The 18,205-nt window shown below is 39.7% G+C and overlaps 2 protein-coding genes across 2 annotated transcripts; both read left to right on the forward strand.

Annotated features, from left to right (window-relative positions):
• Positions 1 to 665: 665 nt before the first annotated feature.
• Positions 666 to 5,054, forward strand: LOC136690936 (epithelial cell adhesion molecule-like; the record flags this gene model as incomplete). Its single annotated transcript, XM_066663067.1, has 9 exons — positions 666 to 738; positions 992 to 1,090; positions 1,367 to 1,619; positions 1,705 to 1,770; positions 1,897 to 1,966; positions 3,347 to 3,439; positions 4,347 to 4,535; positions 4,744 to 4,788; positions 4,932 to 5,054. Coding segments are annotated over 9 exons (912 nt in total), but the record flags the coding sequence as incomplete, so codon positions are not given.
• Positions 5,055 to 6,177: 1,123 nt separating this feature from the next.
• On the forward strand, positions 6,178 to 18,053 carry msh2 (mutS homolog 2 (E. coli)). The gene is made up of 16 exons (XM_066663494.1): positions 6,178 to 6,437; positions 8,630 to 8,784; positions 8,935 to 9,219; positions 9,344 to 9,490; positions 9,929 to 10,078; positions 10,195 to 10,328; positions 10,924 to 11,123; positions 11,639 to 11,748; positions 11,846 to 11,969; positions 12,089 to 12,239; positions 12,465 to 12,562; positions 12,680 to 12,925; positions 13,112 to 13,316; positions 16,736 to 16,983; positions 17,460 to 17,638; positions 17,745 to 18,053. Exons 1-16 carry the CDS (start codon positions 6,230 to 6,232, stop codon positions 17,925 to 17,927), a joined length of 2,823 nt encoding a protein of 940 aa, XP_066519591.1. The 5' UTR covers positions 6,178 to 6,229; the 3' UTR covers positions 17,928 to 18,053.
• The last annotated feature ends 152 nt before the right edge of the window (positions 18,054 to 18,205 follow it).

Genomic DNA, 18,205 nt, shown 5'->3' on the forward strand with positions numbered 1-18,205 from the left:
CTGTTTGTCAGTACCCTCCACTTAAACTACACGTTTAAGATCTAAGGAGTATATCACTAATGTCGTTTACACCCAACTGTTTGTTGCAATCATTTCGGTTGTTATTCATATGCCATGCCAGTTATGTACTTTTGGTGGTTTCTGGTAGGAGTTTATAAGTAATATATGTGCACTTCATGTTTATTTTCAAGCAGCTTTTATAATTAAAAAAAGAATACATATATATTTTATTAATTCATTTGTAAGGGGTAACTTGACTCTTGAAAGAGTTGCAGCTTATATCCCCTTCTGTTACCATTATTTTGAATATAAATGTTGTCATTTCTCACTATTGAATGGCAATGTATTTCATATAGTTTTTAGTTTAACTGTTTATGGATCTATGTCATTTATAGTTATATTGATACTGTTCTAACACAGTGTAAATAAGTAAATAAAAATATCAATCCCTGTCATGGGCACAAATTAATTGTGGTTAATGATGTGTCTGTATCTTCTGTAAATTAACACACGTGCATTTACTGTTTATTTTTCTTCAAACACACGTTGTGACTGGCTGTGGAGCTGGAAGGGGAAAGTTAGTTGGAAGGTCACCGCCCCTGTGGGACAGAAAACTAGTTCACTTAAAAATACCTGGAGCTTAGAGGCAGACAGAAAGCTGACCTCACCTCTCTAACATGACTTCAGTTAGTGGCTCGCTGCTTTTTTTAATCTCATTTGTTGGATTGTCATATGCCTGTAAGTAGCCTGATCAGATTATTTACATAATCTTTAATACAATGTGCATATATTTAAAGCTGATTAGATCCTGTATTACTGATAAATGTCAGTGACATTGTAAACAGCAGAGGAACAGCATCTTGGTATTTCTCCGTTTTCGTATTCAAGACCCATTGGTTAAATGCTGTAAGATAATGTAGAATGTAATGATTTTGTCAATAAAAAAACTTGTTCAAGGCTCTATTTTGTGATTCTGCTTGTTAAACTCGAGGTACCTGTGGTTCTCTGAGCTGGGCGACCTGTGATGAATCTTGCAAATGTTATGCCAGTGATGGTGAAGGACAAAGACTAGTTTTGAACTGCACTAAAGGTAAGTTTATATCTTAAATCTTTTATCTCATTTGTCAGTGATCCAATACTTTCTGAAGAAGTCCTGTGCAACTTCTGAGGTTTCAAATATTGATGAACATTCAGAACAGTTTTAAAATGATTGAGCTGGGATAAATTAGACTGAGTTACAATTACGTTTAGAATTCAAAGTGAAGATCAGTTTTTAAGGCATTAAAACAGAACGCTGTACACCATACTTCTGAGTTCATCTGAACCCTGGTTGACCTTTTAATGCTCTCTTTCTCCTCTGTGTCAGTGGTTCCAAAATGCTTTGTGAAGAAGGCAGAGATGCAGCAATTTCAGCATCCTTCATCCTCTCACCCTGAGCCCACAGAAACAGTGCTGACTGATAGGGGTGAGCTTCATGTTCCGGAGTGTGAGTCCAGTGGGCTTATGAATATCACACGGTGTAATAACACAGATGTGTGCTGGTGCGTGGACAGTGCAGGAGTGCGCAGCTCTGACTACAGTGACAGGAACTTTAAGTGTGAGGACCTGGTTAACAAAAAGTATGTTTAATTATATTTATAATAATAGCATTAAAAAAACAATGACCTTTTTTTAGCAAATATTTGAATGTCTGTTGTTCCGCAGCTTGGTACTTGTCCAGTTGAAGCAAACTGAGAACAGCCAGCCCTCAGGGTCTTTTCAGTTGCAAAGGTGATGTTGTAGGTTTCATATGACTGTGTAATAATTTGAAAGTTTTGTGGATTTTCCTCTTGTACCGTTAATAATGAACAAGTACCAATGAGTTCTAGTAATTGGAATATGGTTATTCATTTACAGTGTTCTTGCAACTGCCATTCACGAACAGCACAGAATGGACCAGCAGCTGGTCAGTAAAACTAAGGTCAAGGTAAGAGCTGATTGAAAAATCATAATAAAAATCCATAGTTGGTGTTCATAGCACAATGGATAAATATATCAAGGGTGGCACTGTCGCGCAACAGGTGGCGTCCTGGGTTTGTGGGTTCGAGTCCCGCTCGAGGTGACTGTCTGTGAGGGGTTTGGTGAGTTCTCCCAGTGTTTGTGTGGGTTTCATCTGGGTGTTCAAGCTTCCTCCAACAGTCCAAAAACACACATTAGTAGGTGGATAGGCTACTCAAGGGACTGGCGCCCCGCCAGTGTTTGCTCCCTCCCTGATTCCGGGTAGGCTCCAGACCCACCATGACCCTGAACTGGTTAAGCAGACGTGATTATTAAATTAAAGTAATATGGAAGTCCACAGATGGCCATCTGTAAAGTATAGTTCTTTAGATTGATGAATGAACCATATAAGATTTTAAAATAAGTGACAAATACTGTGTTGCATCCTAAATAATAACTAGAATTCATCACGTTCACGTTTCAGAAGTCAAGTACATTTAACTTCCAAATAATTCTTGAAAAATTGAATAGTAAATTGAAAAATATTTTTGATGGAAAAAGTGCAGTTTAGTTACTCTACGATGACAATGAAACTGAAACACCTGTCATTGTAGTGTGGGAGGTTTCATGGCTAAACTGGAGCAGCCTGGTGGCCAATCTTCATTAATTGCACATTGCACCAGTAAGACCATGTGCATCCAATGGTTCAAACATTGTGTCCTGAAGGCGGTGCCGTGTATCAGGACGACAATGCGCCAATACACACAGCAAGACTGGTGAAAGACTGGTTTGATGAACATGAAAGTGAAGTTGAACATCTCCCATGGCCTGCACAGTCACCAGATCTAAATATTATTGAGCCACTTTGGGGTGTTTTGGAGGAGCGAGTCAGGAAACGTTTTCCTCCACCAGCATCACGTAGAGACCTGGCCACTATCCTGCAAGAAGAATGGCTTAAAATCCCTCTGACCACTGTGCAGGACGTGTATATGTCATTCCCAAGACGAATTGACGCTGTATTGGCCGCAAAAGGAGGCCCTACACCATACTAATAAATTACTGTGGTCCAACGCCTGTATAAGGTATTATTGTATACATATTTATGAAAATAATTTTAAAAAAATTCCTTGTAATTTCAAATATCTAGAAGTGTCCAGAAAGTAAAAATCCTTCCAAGTATTTTGTTCTTTCTCCTGAGATGAGTAGAGAAGCTGGTGTTTGGATTAAAGAACTGGAAAGTTTGCTTTTACTTTTTAGTCTTATTTGAAGATTAAACAGATAAAAAGAAGAAATAAATAAAACAGTCTTTAGCCTTTCCCTTTTTAACTCTTTACATTATAACACCTATATGCCCCATTGTTTTCTTCAGTTTAGAATTGATGCCCTCCTCATCACTCTGGACATCATAAATGATGAGGGTGATCTGTCCGGACTGGCCTACTACATGGAGAAATACGTGAGTGTGTTAAGATATTAAGTGTGACATGTGGTGTATGTATAGGAGTGAAAATTCATATATATTCATACTCCAGTAAAGGTGCCATTACTGCAAATACTTAAAATAATGACTTGGGTAAAAGTGCCATTTCCATTAAACAATTCATGTAGAATACAAAAGCACTGAATCTTATGTACAGTTCATTTTAGAACAACTATGGAAATTCTTACAACATCCAACCTGTCAGTAAAAGAAATTATGTTTGTTGCCTTATGTTCTTCTTATTTTTAATTATTTAATTCTGAATGAATAAGGGGCAGCATGGTGGCGCAGCAGGTAGTGTCACAGTCACACAGCTCCTGGAGGTTGTGGGTTCGAGTCCTGCTCTGGGTGACTGTCTGTGAGGAGTTGGTGTGTTCTCCCCGTGTCCACATGGGTTTCCTCTGGGTGCTCCGGTTTTCTCCCACAGTCCAAAAACACAAGTTGCAGGTGGATTGGCGACTCAAAAGTGTCCATAGGTGTGAGTGGATGTGTGTGTGTGTTTGTGTTGCCCTGTGAAGGACTGGCGCCCCCTCCAGGGTGTATTCCTGCCTTGCGCCCAATGATTCCAGGTAGGCTCTGGACCCACCGCAACCCTGAACTGGATAAGCCGTTACAGATAATGAATGAATGAATAAGCTTAATATAAAAAGAGAGTTGTAAATAATTACAATGTTGTTAATGGAACATATGGAATTTAAACCCATAAAGGAATTAGGAGCTCTAAGAAGAGTAGAGGCTGCTCCTGCAGCAAAGAAGGACAAACTCCATATTATTTTAATGTCAGACGTTATCTTACATGACTATGTCGCTACAAACATTTCACCGATATGTGTGGTCATTTGTGGTTTGTTGTTATTAAGTAACTGAATATTCATTATTCTCTTGTAAGGTTCAGCCGTTGCTTGATGACCAGAAATTTGGGCCAACTGTCGAAGGCCAGCAGCTGGAGCTGGAGAGTGTCCTGGAGCTTTATGAGGAGGAGAAGACCCCCATTGAAGGCAAAAAAAGACACATTGTTGCCATCCTGGTAGTTACTTCTATGGTCATCCTGGCAGCTCTTGCTGTATTTTTTATTACGGTCAGTCAATATTTGTGATTGTTTTCTATTGAAATATGTCTTTATCTTCTGTGTATTACTATTGTCAAATGTAAACAAACTGAAAAATATATATTTCTGTACCTTACATCAGTTGTTGATGTAAACTATTTCCTCATGGAGCTGATAATTATTTAGTTACAGGGATGTACAGAGTGTATAGACGCTGACTTTTTTTCTCTTCCTTTAGTTTTTGATTAGAACACAGAAGCGAGGCAAATATGAAAAGGCTCAGGTGAGTAGTTCATTACAATATGAGACCTGAATAAGATCTGTGCTAAATATTATTTAAAATATTTAAAAGTGTTCATAGTGTGGAATAAAACTGTGTTTATGGAGATGAAACGGACTCAGGTTGATGCTTTTTTTTATCCCCAGACAAGTGAAACTGAAGACATTTAAACTCAAAACCTCTGCTTCATGAAATATAAGAAAAGAACAGAAGACTCTATTTGGAAAATGTCTTAAAACTGTTCATGTGTTAAGCTGAGTACTGTTGGTTAATCTGTAGCTCTGTAATAAGGTCGTTATCTTAAAAATCAGCAGCCTGCAACATTAAACTTAACAACACTTTTACATTAAACATTATCCTGCTTCCAAAACTGTGTCTAAATTTCCTTATCCTGAAACACGTCATTTCATTCATATTCTGTAACTCATTGTCTGGTTCAGAGACACAGGGCCGTCTAGAGCCTACCCAGAATCACTGGACACAAGGTAGGAACACACCCTGGACAGGGAGCCAGTCCATCACAGGGCATAGTGATACACTATGAATTATCTTTTTTGTTTGTTTTTTTTTTTTCTTTCAGCTGAAAGTCTTCGGTATAAATTCAGATTACACTAATCCATTTTATATACACACATTTTTGGACATGGTACAGCTTTTGCTTAGCAAAGTGTCTGCAAAGCAAAGACGCTAGTGAAGCATAATATATGTGAACATTGTTAGAGTTTCAGAATACACTGCCTAGGGTGACCAGATGTCCTCTTTTACCCGGACATGTCCTCTTTTATAGGCTAAAAACATGGCGGAATTTCACAAACGTCCGGGATTTTGTTTTTCTAGAGCTTACATAGAATTTCGAGAAGTTTCGTTCACAAACTAGTCCCGCCCTCCCCTACTCCGATTGGTTCGCTTGAGTGAGAAGGGGGCGTGAAGAAGTTCCCTAAAATTTTCTGATTGGACGGTCTGACTGTTGAGCTACCGTTATTGGTCGATAACCTTCTCTGTAAACATTTAATTGGTCAGTCTGCACGTCAGTAGTCGTCCAACACCCCCCCCCCCCCCCCCCCTCTATGGAAAATAATATCTAATAACAGCTCTACTAACAGTTGTTTAGCCTCGCACATTCACAAGCAAGTTATTTCCTTTGGAATGAGGCACAACACAACGGTGTTTATCAGAGCAGAAGTCGTATGCACACATAAAGGGCAACAACAAAAAATGAAGTAAGGTTTTCTAAAATGAGTTATGGCTGTTATAGATGAACAAAACACAAGACAAGAGCAAGAAGAAACATGTAGTTATGGCCCCTTTAAGCTCGTATACGGCTGCTGTGCTGCAGGGGGCGTAGTTCGGTTCACCGAGGCGCTCTGAAAGCAGAGAGGAGAGGAGAAGAGAAGCAGAGTGAAGCCCCGCCTCTCTCTATCCGCTGTTGGCGGGAGTTTGCAGCATGGCGGTGCAGCCGAAGCAGAATCTGTCCATGGACAGTGCTTCAGAGAGCGGCTTTATCAACTTCTTCTTTTCTATGCCCGAGAAGCCGGACACTACAGTGAGAGTGTTTGACCGCAATGACTACTACACCGTGCACGGAAAAGATGCTCTTTTTGCTGCGAAGGAGGTCTTCAAAACCAGCGGGGTCGTCAAGAACCTCGGCTCAGGTAAAGTGTGGCTTAAAGAACGAGGCTGAACTTGGCAGGGTTTGGTGCGGTTACCGGGAGTGGATTTGTTCAAGCTGTCAACGTTATTAGACACTGGACTCAGAGAAATTGTCAGAGGTTGTAGCCAAATCAAAACTTGGTTCTCTACGCACGTGACCACATCGTTGTAAATGTGCACTTATGTATTATAATATGAAAAGCTTGTCATACAACGCATTACCGTGAATGTACATTTTATCAGCTCAAAGCACTCTTTCTACAAAAACACAATACAGGAGGTCCTCGGGTTACGTCAGTCCTGAGTTACGATGTTTCGTGGTTACGACACATCTCCCATTTACTGTATAAAGACTTGTTTCGACGTAAGTGGTTTTGCGTCGTAAACGTCGTAACGCGAACTTCGTGTTTAGTGTGTGCAGCGCGGCGGAAGAATACACGGTTACGCGGCTCGGGACCGAGGAGGATAGGTGTTAGGATACGATAAGTGCTTACAGTATGTTATTTACGTACAGTATGTACGTATGTTCCGAATTACAACGAAAATCGGTTTACGACGCGAGGTAGGAACGGATCAACGTCGTAACTCGAGGACCCCCTGTATACTCAACCTCCTTTTTTTAACTCTCCATGTCCAAATGAATTTTGAAAAGGTAGCATTATCACGCCAGTCCAGTAGAGGGCCGTGTAGTAAAGAGAGACTTCAAAACACAGGTTTAATCCCAAATCACTCCAGACTCCCTATGAAGAGCTCTACGCAAGTCATGAAATTACTGACTCTACATCTAGAATAGTGCATTTTAAATACATCTAATACAACACCCTTTATATTTATTCATATGTGGGAATATGAAATGTTGTGCTATCTGAATGGATATGTTGCAGTTTAATGACTTCTGTAATTCACCATATAGGGAGTGAGGAGCTATTTTAATTTCAATCAGAGACAGACATTCTGTGTGATGTCAGCTTTTCCAAAAGTTGCCTTTTCGCTGTCCTCATGAGACCACAACAACATTTACAAAATCTCCATCTTGGAGAGTGTTTTCAAAAATCTCCAATAGGGCCAACAGGGTCCTGTGATCACTGATGAAGGACTAGAGGATGACTAACCCAAACTGTGCAGCCTCAGATGGGCTGTTGCCTCTGTCTATAAGGTGGACCAACAAGGCACGTGTGTTTAATAGAGTGGACAGTGAGTGCACACAGTGTTTAAAAACTGCAGCACTGAGATTGATCTACCACCCAAATTACTCCTGTTTTGTGGTCCTGACTTTTGAATAACAGGGAGAAATGTGGACTACTGTCTGTAACAGTTGTGCTATGGAATGCACATATGTGGTGAATGAAGCTTATAAAATGGATAATGAGTGTAAATACAAAAAGATAATTTTAGTGTTAAGACGGTTCAACATGTAGATTTATTTGCATAAAGATTTCAGAGAATAAATTTAATTAAATTAAAATGATAAGCATTTAAATGTTATATACCGTATAGATACATACAAGTGATATCTGAAAAAATATATATATATATATTAGTGCGGCACAGTGGTGCAGCAGGTAGTGTCACACAGCTCCAGGGACCTGGAGGTTGTGGGTTCGATTCCCGCTCCGGGTGACTGTCTGTGAGTAGTTGGTGTGTTCTCCCTGTGTCCGCGCGGGTTTCTCTGGTTTCCTCCCACAGTCCAAAAACACACGTTGGTAGGTGGATTGGCGACCGTAGGTATGTGTGTGTGTCTGTGTTGCTCTGTGAAGGACTGGCGCCCCCTCCAGGGTGTATTCCCGCCTTGCGCCCAATGATTCCAGGTAGGCTCTGGACCCACCGCGATAAGGGTTACAGATAATGAATATATCTATATATACAAGAAATATTCTGCCCAGACAGCATGCTCAAACGTGTATTGCAGAAATGATATGCATATTCTTAAATGAAAACAATAATGGCCTTACTGAAACCTGTGGTGAAAATTACATTTATTATAATGCACTAAAGCACAATATGTTATGCTGAAAGCATAAATTTATCACTCTACAACACTTTAATGTGGCTTTTACCATGCTGGCGAGCAGACAGATATTATGTTATTATATGAAGCCCTCAGTTGTTTTTGTTTTTTCTTATAATTTTTTTTTAGCACATGAAGTGTTAAAGTGCAGTAATAATGTGTTTCTTTGGTTTTCCTGTAATGCAGGGAACAAGAGGCTGGAGAGTGTGGTCCTCAGTAAAATGAACTTTGAGTCATTTGTGAGGGACCTGCTGCTGATCAGACAGTACCGTGTGGAAGTGTACAAGAATAAGGCAGGCGGCAAGAGCAGCAAGGATCATGACTGGCAAATAGCCTACAAGGTGCTAAATACAAATAACACTCATGTAACCTACATTTTAGTTTGCCTGTTGTCATTTTTTGTAATAAATAAATAAATTCCTTTTTAACATTTAAAATTTTTTTTTGCCTCAAATATTGTTTTCTGTTTCTCTTTATACACCTTGTTTTAGGCTTCACCGGGGAACTTGACCCAGTTTGAGGAGATCCTGTTTGGTGGAGGAGGGATGGGGGAAGGTGCTGCCGGAGTGGTGGGAATACGTCTGGGCACGGGAAGCGATGGACAGCGTGTTGTTGGGGTTGGATATGTTGACAGTACACTAAGGAAAATGGGGGTCTGTGAGTTTCCAGATAATGACCAGTTCTCCAATCTAGAAGCTCTCCTGGTGCAGATTGGCCCTAAAGAGTGTGTGCTTCCTGGGGGTGATGTGGCTGGAGACATTGGTAAACTTAGACAGGTAACTACTGACATTACTACTCCATGTGGAGAGGGAATGTGCTATAAGAAAATCTCATGGTTTTTCTTGACAGTGTAATGACGATTTAATCCTTATTTTTTATGGTTTGTTGTTCATGCTTTAGGTGATACAGAGAGGGGGCATTCTCCTTTCAGACCGGAAGAAGGCAGAGTTTACAACCAAAGATATAGTTCAGGATCTGAATCACTTGCTGAAGGCTCGCAAGGGAGAGACTGTTTCAAGTGCTGCACTTCCAGAGATGGAGAAACAGGTTAGTGTGTCCCAGATGGGTGTTAAGATGAACAAACCCACCATTTAATAGGTAATATTTTTTCATCTAAAGACACTTTTATGGTGTGGCACAGCCCAGTGTGGCTTTAAACCTGTGATCACACATTTTGTCATCACTTCTAAATGAACTGTATCATACCCAAGTGACCAGGCTAAATTTTGTTACTCTGTTTTTATGGGTACAGAGAATGTGGAGCAAGAAATGATTCAGACAGTATATTAGTCTAAATGTTTTTGAATGTATTGCATGCATGAAAACAGGTACATGAACAGTTTATGGAATAATACCATATTGTACTCATTGTCCAGTGGATAAAAGCGAGACTTCTGAGACTGCATACAATAAACTATGATTATGATTGACTGTAGCAACTTCAAGAGTTGAAAGAAGAAAGGTAACCACTTTTTTTCCCCCCAGATTGCTATGTCCTGTTTGGCTGCTGTCATCACATTTCTAGAGCTTCTCTCTGATGAAGCCAATTTTGGGTCCTTCAAATTTACCACATTTGACCTCAACCAATACATGCGTTTGGACAATGCTGCTGTGCAGGCTCTTAACCTTTTTAAGGTTAGTTATCATGACATTCGTTAATGTGTGATTAATCATTGTTTAAATTATTATTTATTGTTATTACATTTTAGAAGTTGTTGTTGTTGGTTGATACTTTCATTCCTCCCCTCCAGGGCTCCTCTGATGATCCTACAGGTACTCATTCTCTGGCAGGTCTTTTGAACAAGTGTCGAACTCCTCAGGGTCAGCGACTGGTCAGTCAGTGGTTAAAACAGCCTCTGATGGACAAAAACAAGATAGAGGAAAGGTGAGGGCATCAAAAAAAAAAAAAAAAACAGCAATCACCACTTGAACCAGTGAATTGCTGCTGTGTGACTCATTACATTAGTTTTGCATCTCACAGTTTGTTTGAAATGCACATATGGTATGTTGGATATCTAACAAGGTGAACTTTGTGTTTTCTTTAAACAGAATTTTTCATATTCCTGGATTAGTTATTAAATCATTGTGTTGTCTTCCCCAGCAAGAATATACTTTATATGCTATTATATCATGTCCATACCATGTCCACCTTGCAAAGGAGAACAGCATAAAACATAATAGATCAGCAAAATATGCACGTTGCGCAGAGTTACAAATTGTATTTGTTTATGATGATTTTTTGGCTGTGTAAAATAATTTATTAATAGAGAATTAGTTAAGCCATGAATTCAACAGATCTTAAACCATAACTGATATGATCATATGGTCTAAAATGTGTAGCAGGGGGGAAAATGTTTCCAATTAAGAGAAAAATCTTATCTAGATTAAAAAATTAAAAATCACAATATTTAAAATGTATTCCTGCATATTCCATCAGAATCTGCTTATTATAACTATTATTAACCGGTTGTGTGTTTCAGGCTAGATCTTGTTGAGTGTTTTGTAGCGGATTCCGAACTGAGGCAGAGTTGTCAGGAAGACCTGCTACGGCGCTTCCCTGACCTCAACCGTCTGGCTAAGAAGCTCCAGCGGCAGAATGCCAATCTGCAGGACTGTTACCGGGTTTTCCAGGCTGTGGGCCAGCTGCCCGGTCTTGTATTGGCCCTGGAGAGACACACTGGTCAGATAACACATCTATCATGCGTATTTCAGAATGTTTGGTGCCCTTCATTTTCCTGATATTCTTTCCTCTTTATTTACATTCGAGTTTCTCCTTAGACTAGGATTTTTATGTATTGCTTTGGAAGGTTGATTAACATATAAATAAATTATAACATAATATTCATGCAATGTAGTAATTCAATGCAATCCTTTATTTAGCAATATTACAACTGGGTAATAAGCCTCTATTTAACATAACGTATTGTCAGAGGAAAATATTTGCACATTATTAATCTACAGTAGTTAGGATGGTTTCAGAATGCCAGTGTGCACACATTTGGAGACATTTCTGCATTTGATTGTGTTGGGTTTAAAGTCAGCATTCTGCACCACTCCTTTGAGATGATAGAAAAATATAAGGGCTGTTTAGTTGACAAACTGTATAAAACTTGAATTAAGTAATTTAGACTATGTGTAATTTATATTAATGCATTTGGGTGTTATTTAAACTTACCAACTTTCTGCCTTCAACAGGAAATCATCAGGTGCTACTGAACGCAATGTTCGTTTCCCCCTTTAATGACCTCATCTCTGATTTCTCCAAGTTTCAGGAGATGATTGAAACTACACTAGACATGAACCAGGTAAGCTAATAGAGAGGTTTGCATCCTTAGTGTCCTTTACATTGCGTTCACGTCAAGGTTATTCTGTGAATGATTGATTGTGGGTTTCCCTCTGCAGATTGAGCACCATGAATTCCTGGTGAAACCTTCTTTTGACCCCACACTGAGTGAACTGAGAGAGAACATGGACCAGCTGGAGAAAAGCATGCAGTCTGCTCTTAACAGTGCAGCTCGTGAACTAGGTGAGAATGACCCCCAGATATATTTACACTTATTTTTTGATAGACTTTACATACAGCTAGATTATTTACTTGCATGATGGACATTTATGCTTCATGTCTTTTTGTTGACTGTACTCCAGGTCTGGATGCAGGCAAGACAGTGAAACTGGAATCCAATGCACAGATGGGTTACTTCTTTCGTGTCACCTGCAAAGAGGAGAAGAACTTGCGCAACAATAAAAAGTTCACAACTCTGGATGTTCAGAAGAATGGGGTGCGCTTCACCAACAGGTCAGAATTTAGTCTTTATGAACTAACACAGGTTGTGGATAGAGCATGAAATGGTTATGATAATGGTCAGTTCGTTGTTTGCATGTGTATTGTCATGTCCAGAATGATGACATGCTAGCACACAGTAGATATTCCATGTCTATTATTGGTATTTACTCACTTTTTTAAACATTATCCAGGTTTATGTTACAGGGCCAGGTCTAAATTGTTTTCTTTTCCTTGCAGTAAACTGAGCTCTTTGAATGAGGAGTACATCAAAAGCAGAGAGGAATATGAAGAGGCCCAGAATGCTATCGTTAAAGAAATAATCAGCATTGCCGCTGGTGCGGAGCATGTTTACCTGTACTTCATACCATGCCACTGTCCTTTCATTATACTTTCATTGGGTGAATTAGGTTCTATAAAGTTTGTCATGTATTGTTTTTTGCTTGACTGTTAAGGCTATGTGGAACCACTGCAGACACTTAATGAGGTGATAGCCCAGCTGGATGCAGTGGTCAGCTTTGCGGTCGTGTCCCATGCAGCCCCTGTGCCCTATGTGAGACCTAAGATCCTGGAGAAAGGCAGTGGCAGATTGTTCCTGAAGGGAGCGCGTCATCCTTGTGTAGAAGCACAGGCTGATGTGGCCTTCATCCCCAATGATGTAACCTTCAATAAAGGAGAGCAGATGTTCCACATTATTACAGGTTCACCATTACTTAAAAATTCAATTTCATGGTTCATTGAGGCTGATCAAGGACATGCTTTAGGATGCATGTCTTTAAATACAGTGGTCAACATATATAAATATCTTTTGATGGGTTTGGATGACTTGCTTTGTACTATACACTGGTGATTTATTTATTTATTATAATTTTTTTTTTTTTCCCTAGGTCCAAACATGGGTGGGAAATCCACATACATCCGTCAAGTGGGTGTGATTGTGCTTATGGCACAAATTGGCTGCTTTGTGCCATGTGATGAGGCAGAGCTGAGTGTAGTGGACTCTGTGCTGGCCCGTGTGGGTGCAGGGGACAGCCAAATCAAGGGAGTGTCTACTTTTATGGCAGAGATGCTAGAAACGGCTGCAATTTTACGGTTAGTACTAAATAGAATTTTTGTGTATTATTAAAAGATAATATATATATATATATATATATATGTGTGTGTGTGTTGCACAGATACTGGCACTGAAACACAGTACCAGAGGTGTGTATGAAATGACCCACTATTACCTACATGTAGTACACAGGACACTTTTTGGGACGCACCAAGCAGATACTGATGCACATGCATGCCAATAGATGCAGCTCGAATCTAAGTCAGAGCTGATTGTAAACAGGGTATTTCACAAAACACGACTGTTTTTGTCGATTTTAAAACATTACACGATCCTAAACTCCCCAACCAAACACACAACTCGCGCTTCCTAGGCGACACATAAATACGGATGTACAACTCGCTGCAGTTAGTGTTTGCCCTGCTGTTTGTATAGATTCACAAAGAAAAATACATGTAAAAATGGGTCATGGATTTGAAAACTCAGTCAGCGCGGTCTCTACACTCTGTAGCGGCAGCTGGAAATTAGGAGAATATCACATAGTTGCAGCTAGGTTCCACCATATATGGTTCAGAAACCAGTGTTGCGTCATTTAAGGAGGAATGGAAAATTAGAATACTGTTGGAATAAAGGCTGTAACAGCGTGTTTTGTGGCTCACTATATTCTCTTACAGGTAATACTCGCTATTGTAATATAGTTTTACCGTTTAATCTGTCCTCCACTGTACAGCTTCACTGCACGTGACTGTTTTTGCTTTCTGTGCGCTGTTCTCATTGGTGGAGAGTTTAAACTACGTGGATACGTCCAGAGTTGGGTCAAAGAAATCAAACATTTCATATGCTGCGACTTGTCTGAAATGCGATTTCGAGGCAAAAACAGTTTGAATCGGGCTACAAATCATGTAGTGTAACCCCAGCTTAAGGCATGCTAAAGAACACTGACTTCATTCAAGCAATCACAAAGAACTACGCTAACACAGGTCAGCAGCAGTCCTTAAAGGGCATTTCACATTCATGACAAATATCCTCATCATAGTGTAAAAAGGTGTTCAGTCAGGCTACACTATGTCTTCCTATTTGTTCTTGTTACTGCATTGTGGAAATAAAATTTTTTCATGGGCCTGAACTTTTAATGTGCAGTTAATAAAAAGTAAATGTTGTTCATTCAATCGTATTATATCTTATTAGTGATACAGAACACTGCTTTAACAAAATAAAATCTGTAAATGTAGCAATATAAATATCTGGATTTATATGTACTTATCTAGTAGTGAAGGTAGAGTTGGTATCAGTAAGGTAAAGGCAAAAAGTGTTGGTGCATCCCTATATAATATTTTCATTGGGAACAAAACTGACTGTCCATTTTATGCAATACTTTTTTTCCCCTCTTCCTCTAAGGTTATCTTTTTGGAGATAATACATTGAATTTATATTAATGCAAAAATTCTTAAAATTAATTATAATCATACACAAGATAAGATGTAAAATATCCTATGCCAATCCATTAGAGCTTCACATAGGGCCCACCACACTCTCTTCTTACCTGCAGCCACCAAAATTCCTGTTGAATCCTGCAGATTTCTGTGGCCATTTATGATCTGATCAGCAACCAGCTATCCTTTACAGTCCTACTTTACCCTTTACCATCAACAACCATAAATCCACACTGGCCTTTCTGGTGACTAAGGCTGTACCCAGCCCCACTGGCACCATTAATACATGCTCAGGGCCACCAGTTCCATGTGAACTTTACATGCTATATCACCAACAATCCCAATAGCACCTCTACAGTGCATTCCCACAAGTAATCTCTGCTCTCCTTATCCCCAACCACTGACTAGAACTTTCAGCTGTTTCTGATAATTCCTTCACAACTGCCCTTAGTTTCCATCCCCTGATGCTATTTGGCTATAAATCCTCTAACACCTATCTCCACTGGTCTTATATGCCTGCCACCCGCGTTCCCTCACCATAGCTGGAAAGTCTGCATACTTCAGCATCTTCCTTTCGAATGCTTCATCTACTGCATCCTCAAATGAAACCGTTAACTCTATGAATTAAACTGTTTTCTTTCAGAGTGGAGTACCATGTCTTGCCTTAGTGTAGTTAACACAACACACTCTGGGATCTGCAGCTTTTTTCCTACGTCCACCAGCAATTTCCAATCTTGTGCTTCACCCCATCTATAAATTTTTGTATCTGCGCACTCAGACATTCCCCCCTCATGCACAAAGCTAACTATATTATTGCTACAGCTAGTCGTCAATGCATTAACCTCTAGCCATTTGCTGTCCAACAAACATGCTAAAACCTTTAACAACTGATTGTCTCCATGTATACCAAAACTGTGACAAACTAACTTTACAAGCTGATAAAATATGCTTCAGCATGCCAACCCTGTACATAATCCACAGCTAGGGTATTCACCTACCCACTGCCCAAGATTTTGCGGTGTTGGAAGGACGTCATAAGTTGCTCCCAGCAAAAACTTAATACGACTTGCCTCCATCGCCCACGACTCTTGCCAAGAAATCTTCCATTTCTCTAGATTCTCCCATCGAAGCCACTGGCCTTGTTTTGCCTGTGACACTGCTGTTGCACACCATAAACCATTGAAACATCATAAACTATCAATGGCCACCTAATAATACGAGGCAGTAAGCCAAACTGAAGACACCCCAGTTTCAACTTCCCTGGCAAACACAATCTATCAATGCTATTAACAACCTTCACCCGTTCAGCTTTTCAACTTGTTCTGTATCGTGTAGCGCTGCACTATACCATCTACCTAAACTCTTCACTGGTCTCTCCAGTATTGTAGGGACATCAAAAATGTCTTGCACACGTTTTTCTATGACAATCGACAAACTTCTAGACTTGCTTGGTTTAATTTTCAGCCTAGCCAACCTTAGATTATCATTTAACTTCTCCAGCAATTGCTGTATGCAAGACAGAGTAGTCTTTAGGGTCATCATGTCATCCATGTAAGCCCTGACTGGGGGGAGCCAAGTACTGTCATACAGCCTTTCCCTGCCTACAACCCACTTACAGACCCTAATTACTACCTCCATTGCTATTGTAAATGTTAATGGTGAAATCGTATATCTAGCCATTATATCCAAGTCTAATTGCTGCCATGATGTAACAAATTCCCCTGTACTAAAGCAATACTTCCCACAAGAGCAAAATTTCTCACATAAGTTTATATGGCACTGAGCCAAATGCATTAGCTAAATCTAGGAAAACAACATGTAAATCCCTACCCTTTCTTGGCTGTCTGAATCTGATGCCAGATCATGCTGCTATGTTCCAAACATCCAGCAAAACCAGAAATCTCTGTCTTTTCTACTGATGTATGATTTTCTATGATACATTTTGTTTTTTATTCCTGTGCATACATATTGGTAATTGTCTGGTCCTAATTTTTAAACTCCCCACATGTCTTTTTGATTGTCAGTTCTGCTACCGAGGACTCTCTGATCATAATTGATGAGTTGGGCCGTGGCACCTCCACATATGATGGCTTTGGTTTGGCCTGGGCAATCTCAGAATACATTGCCACACGTCTCAAATCCTTCTGCCTTTTCGCCACACACTTCCATGAGCTGACTGCTCTGGCACAGAAAGTACCTACGGTGTGCAACCTTCATGTTACTGCACTGACTACTGACAACACCCTCACAATGCTCTACAGGGTGAAAAAAGGTGAGTTAAAATCACTTCACGTTTTTTGAAACAGAAGTGATTTCCTGAAACAATGTATACAAGGTGTAGGCTGTATCTGCATAATATGACGGCAACCAATCAATGTCATTATGTTCACCACACATCAGCTATTTGGTAGAGAGGCAACAGGAAACATAACTGGAAGCACACCCTGTATAAGACACTATTCCATAGCAGGGCATCTTGCACATGTAAAACCCATGTCTATCTGCTTTTAAATCCCAATCTCCAGACTGCTTTCCTCACAGAGCACTGCCGCTCATAGCGTGGCTTTGCTCGCTTGCCCCTCTTAATGACACAGTTTATGCATGCACCAGTTCAGACAAAGCAAGAATTCCACTCGCACATCAACAGTTTTTATCTTATAATTCCAAATGATTTTGGAATGCTCCTTTAAGCAAATACCACTTTATGACGTGTCTCTGTTTGTTTTGTGATTTTGATTCATTTGACAGGTGTGTGTGACCAGAGCTTTGGGATACATGTGGCTGAGCTTGCTAACTTCCCCAAACATGTAATTGCTAATGCACGGGATAAGGCTCTGGAACTTGAGGAGTTCCAAAATATCTCCAAAGTTAATGAAGAGGGGGTCGATGCTGGGCCAGAGGCCAAGAGACGATGTATGGAAAAACAGGTGGGTCATTTAGTGGTGTTTTTTAATATTTTGAAATTAAGTGCCTTGCAATCTTTTGCTCTGCAAGGACTGAAAAAATGTATTTCTTTTGTTAATTTACTTGCAGGAAGGGGAGAAGATCATTCAGTCTTTCCTGGCTAAGGTGAAGTCTCTGCAAGTTGAAGGCATGACTGATGATGCTATTAAAGCAGAGTTGTGTAAATTGAAGGCTGAAGTGGTGGCTCAGAACAACAGCTTTGTAAATGAAATTGTTTCCCGAGCTTCAAATGTGAAAAACATTTCAGTGTAAGAGGAGCAAGAAAATGTTTCTTTCTACATTTAAAAAAAAAAAAAAAAAAAAAAAGCTATGGCATTAGATTATATTTTAGAGTTTTGTCTTTTTCTGACTGTTTATGTAAATAACCAATTGTCTTTTTTCTCCTTGTTTTTCATATTAAACATGTTCTTTATACATATATTTGTTTGGTTTGCTTCCAACAGCCTTTGATTCAGTTGATTCACTGAATTGCAACAAACATTATTTTTGCAATTTATTGGATGAACCCTCTTTGACTGAGAGCTGAAAGT

This window comes from Hoplias malabaricus, chromosome 3, assembly GCF_029633855.1.
Source record: "Hoplias malabaricus isolate fHopMal1 chromosome 3, fHopMal1.hap1, whole genome shotgun sequence".
Taxonomy (NCBI): domain Eukaryota; kingdom Metazoa; phylum Chordata; class Actinopteri; order Characiformes; family Erythrinidae; genus Hoplias; species Hoplias malabaricus.

Excerpts from the sequence above, each read along its gene's own strand:
- msh2 (XM_066663494.1), top strand. The coding sequence starts at position 6,230 with ATGGCGGTGCAGCCGAAGCAGAATCTGTCCATGGACAGTGCTTCAGAG. Across the intron at positions 9,491-9,928 it reads TTCCAGAGATGGAGAAACAG|ATTGCTATGTCCTGTTTGGC; the intron begins GTTAGTGTGTCC and ends TTTTCCCCCCAG. Across the intron at positions 10,079-10,194 it reads AGGCTCTTAACCTTTTTAAG|GGCTCCTCTGATGATCCTAC; the intron begins GTTAGTTATCAT and ends CCTCCCCTCCAG.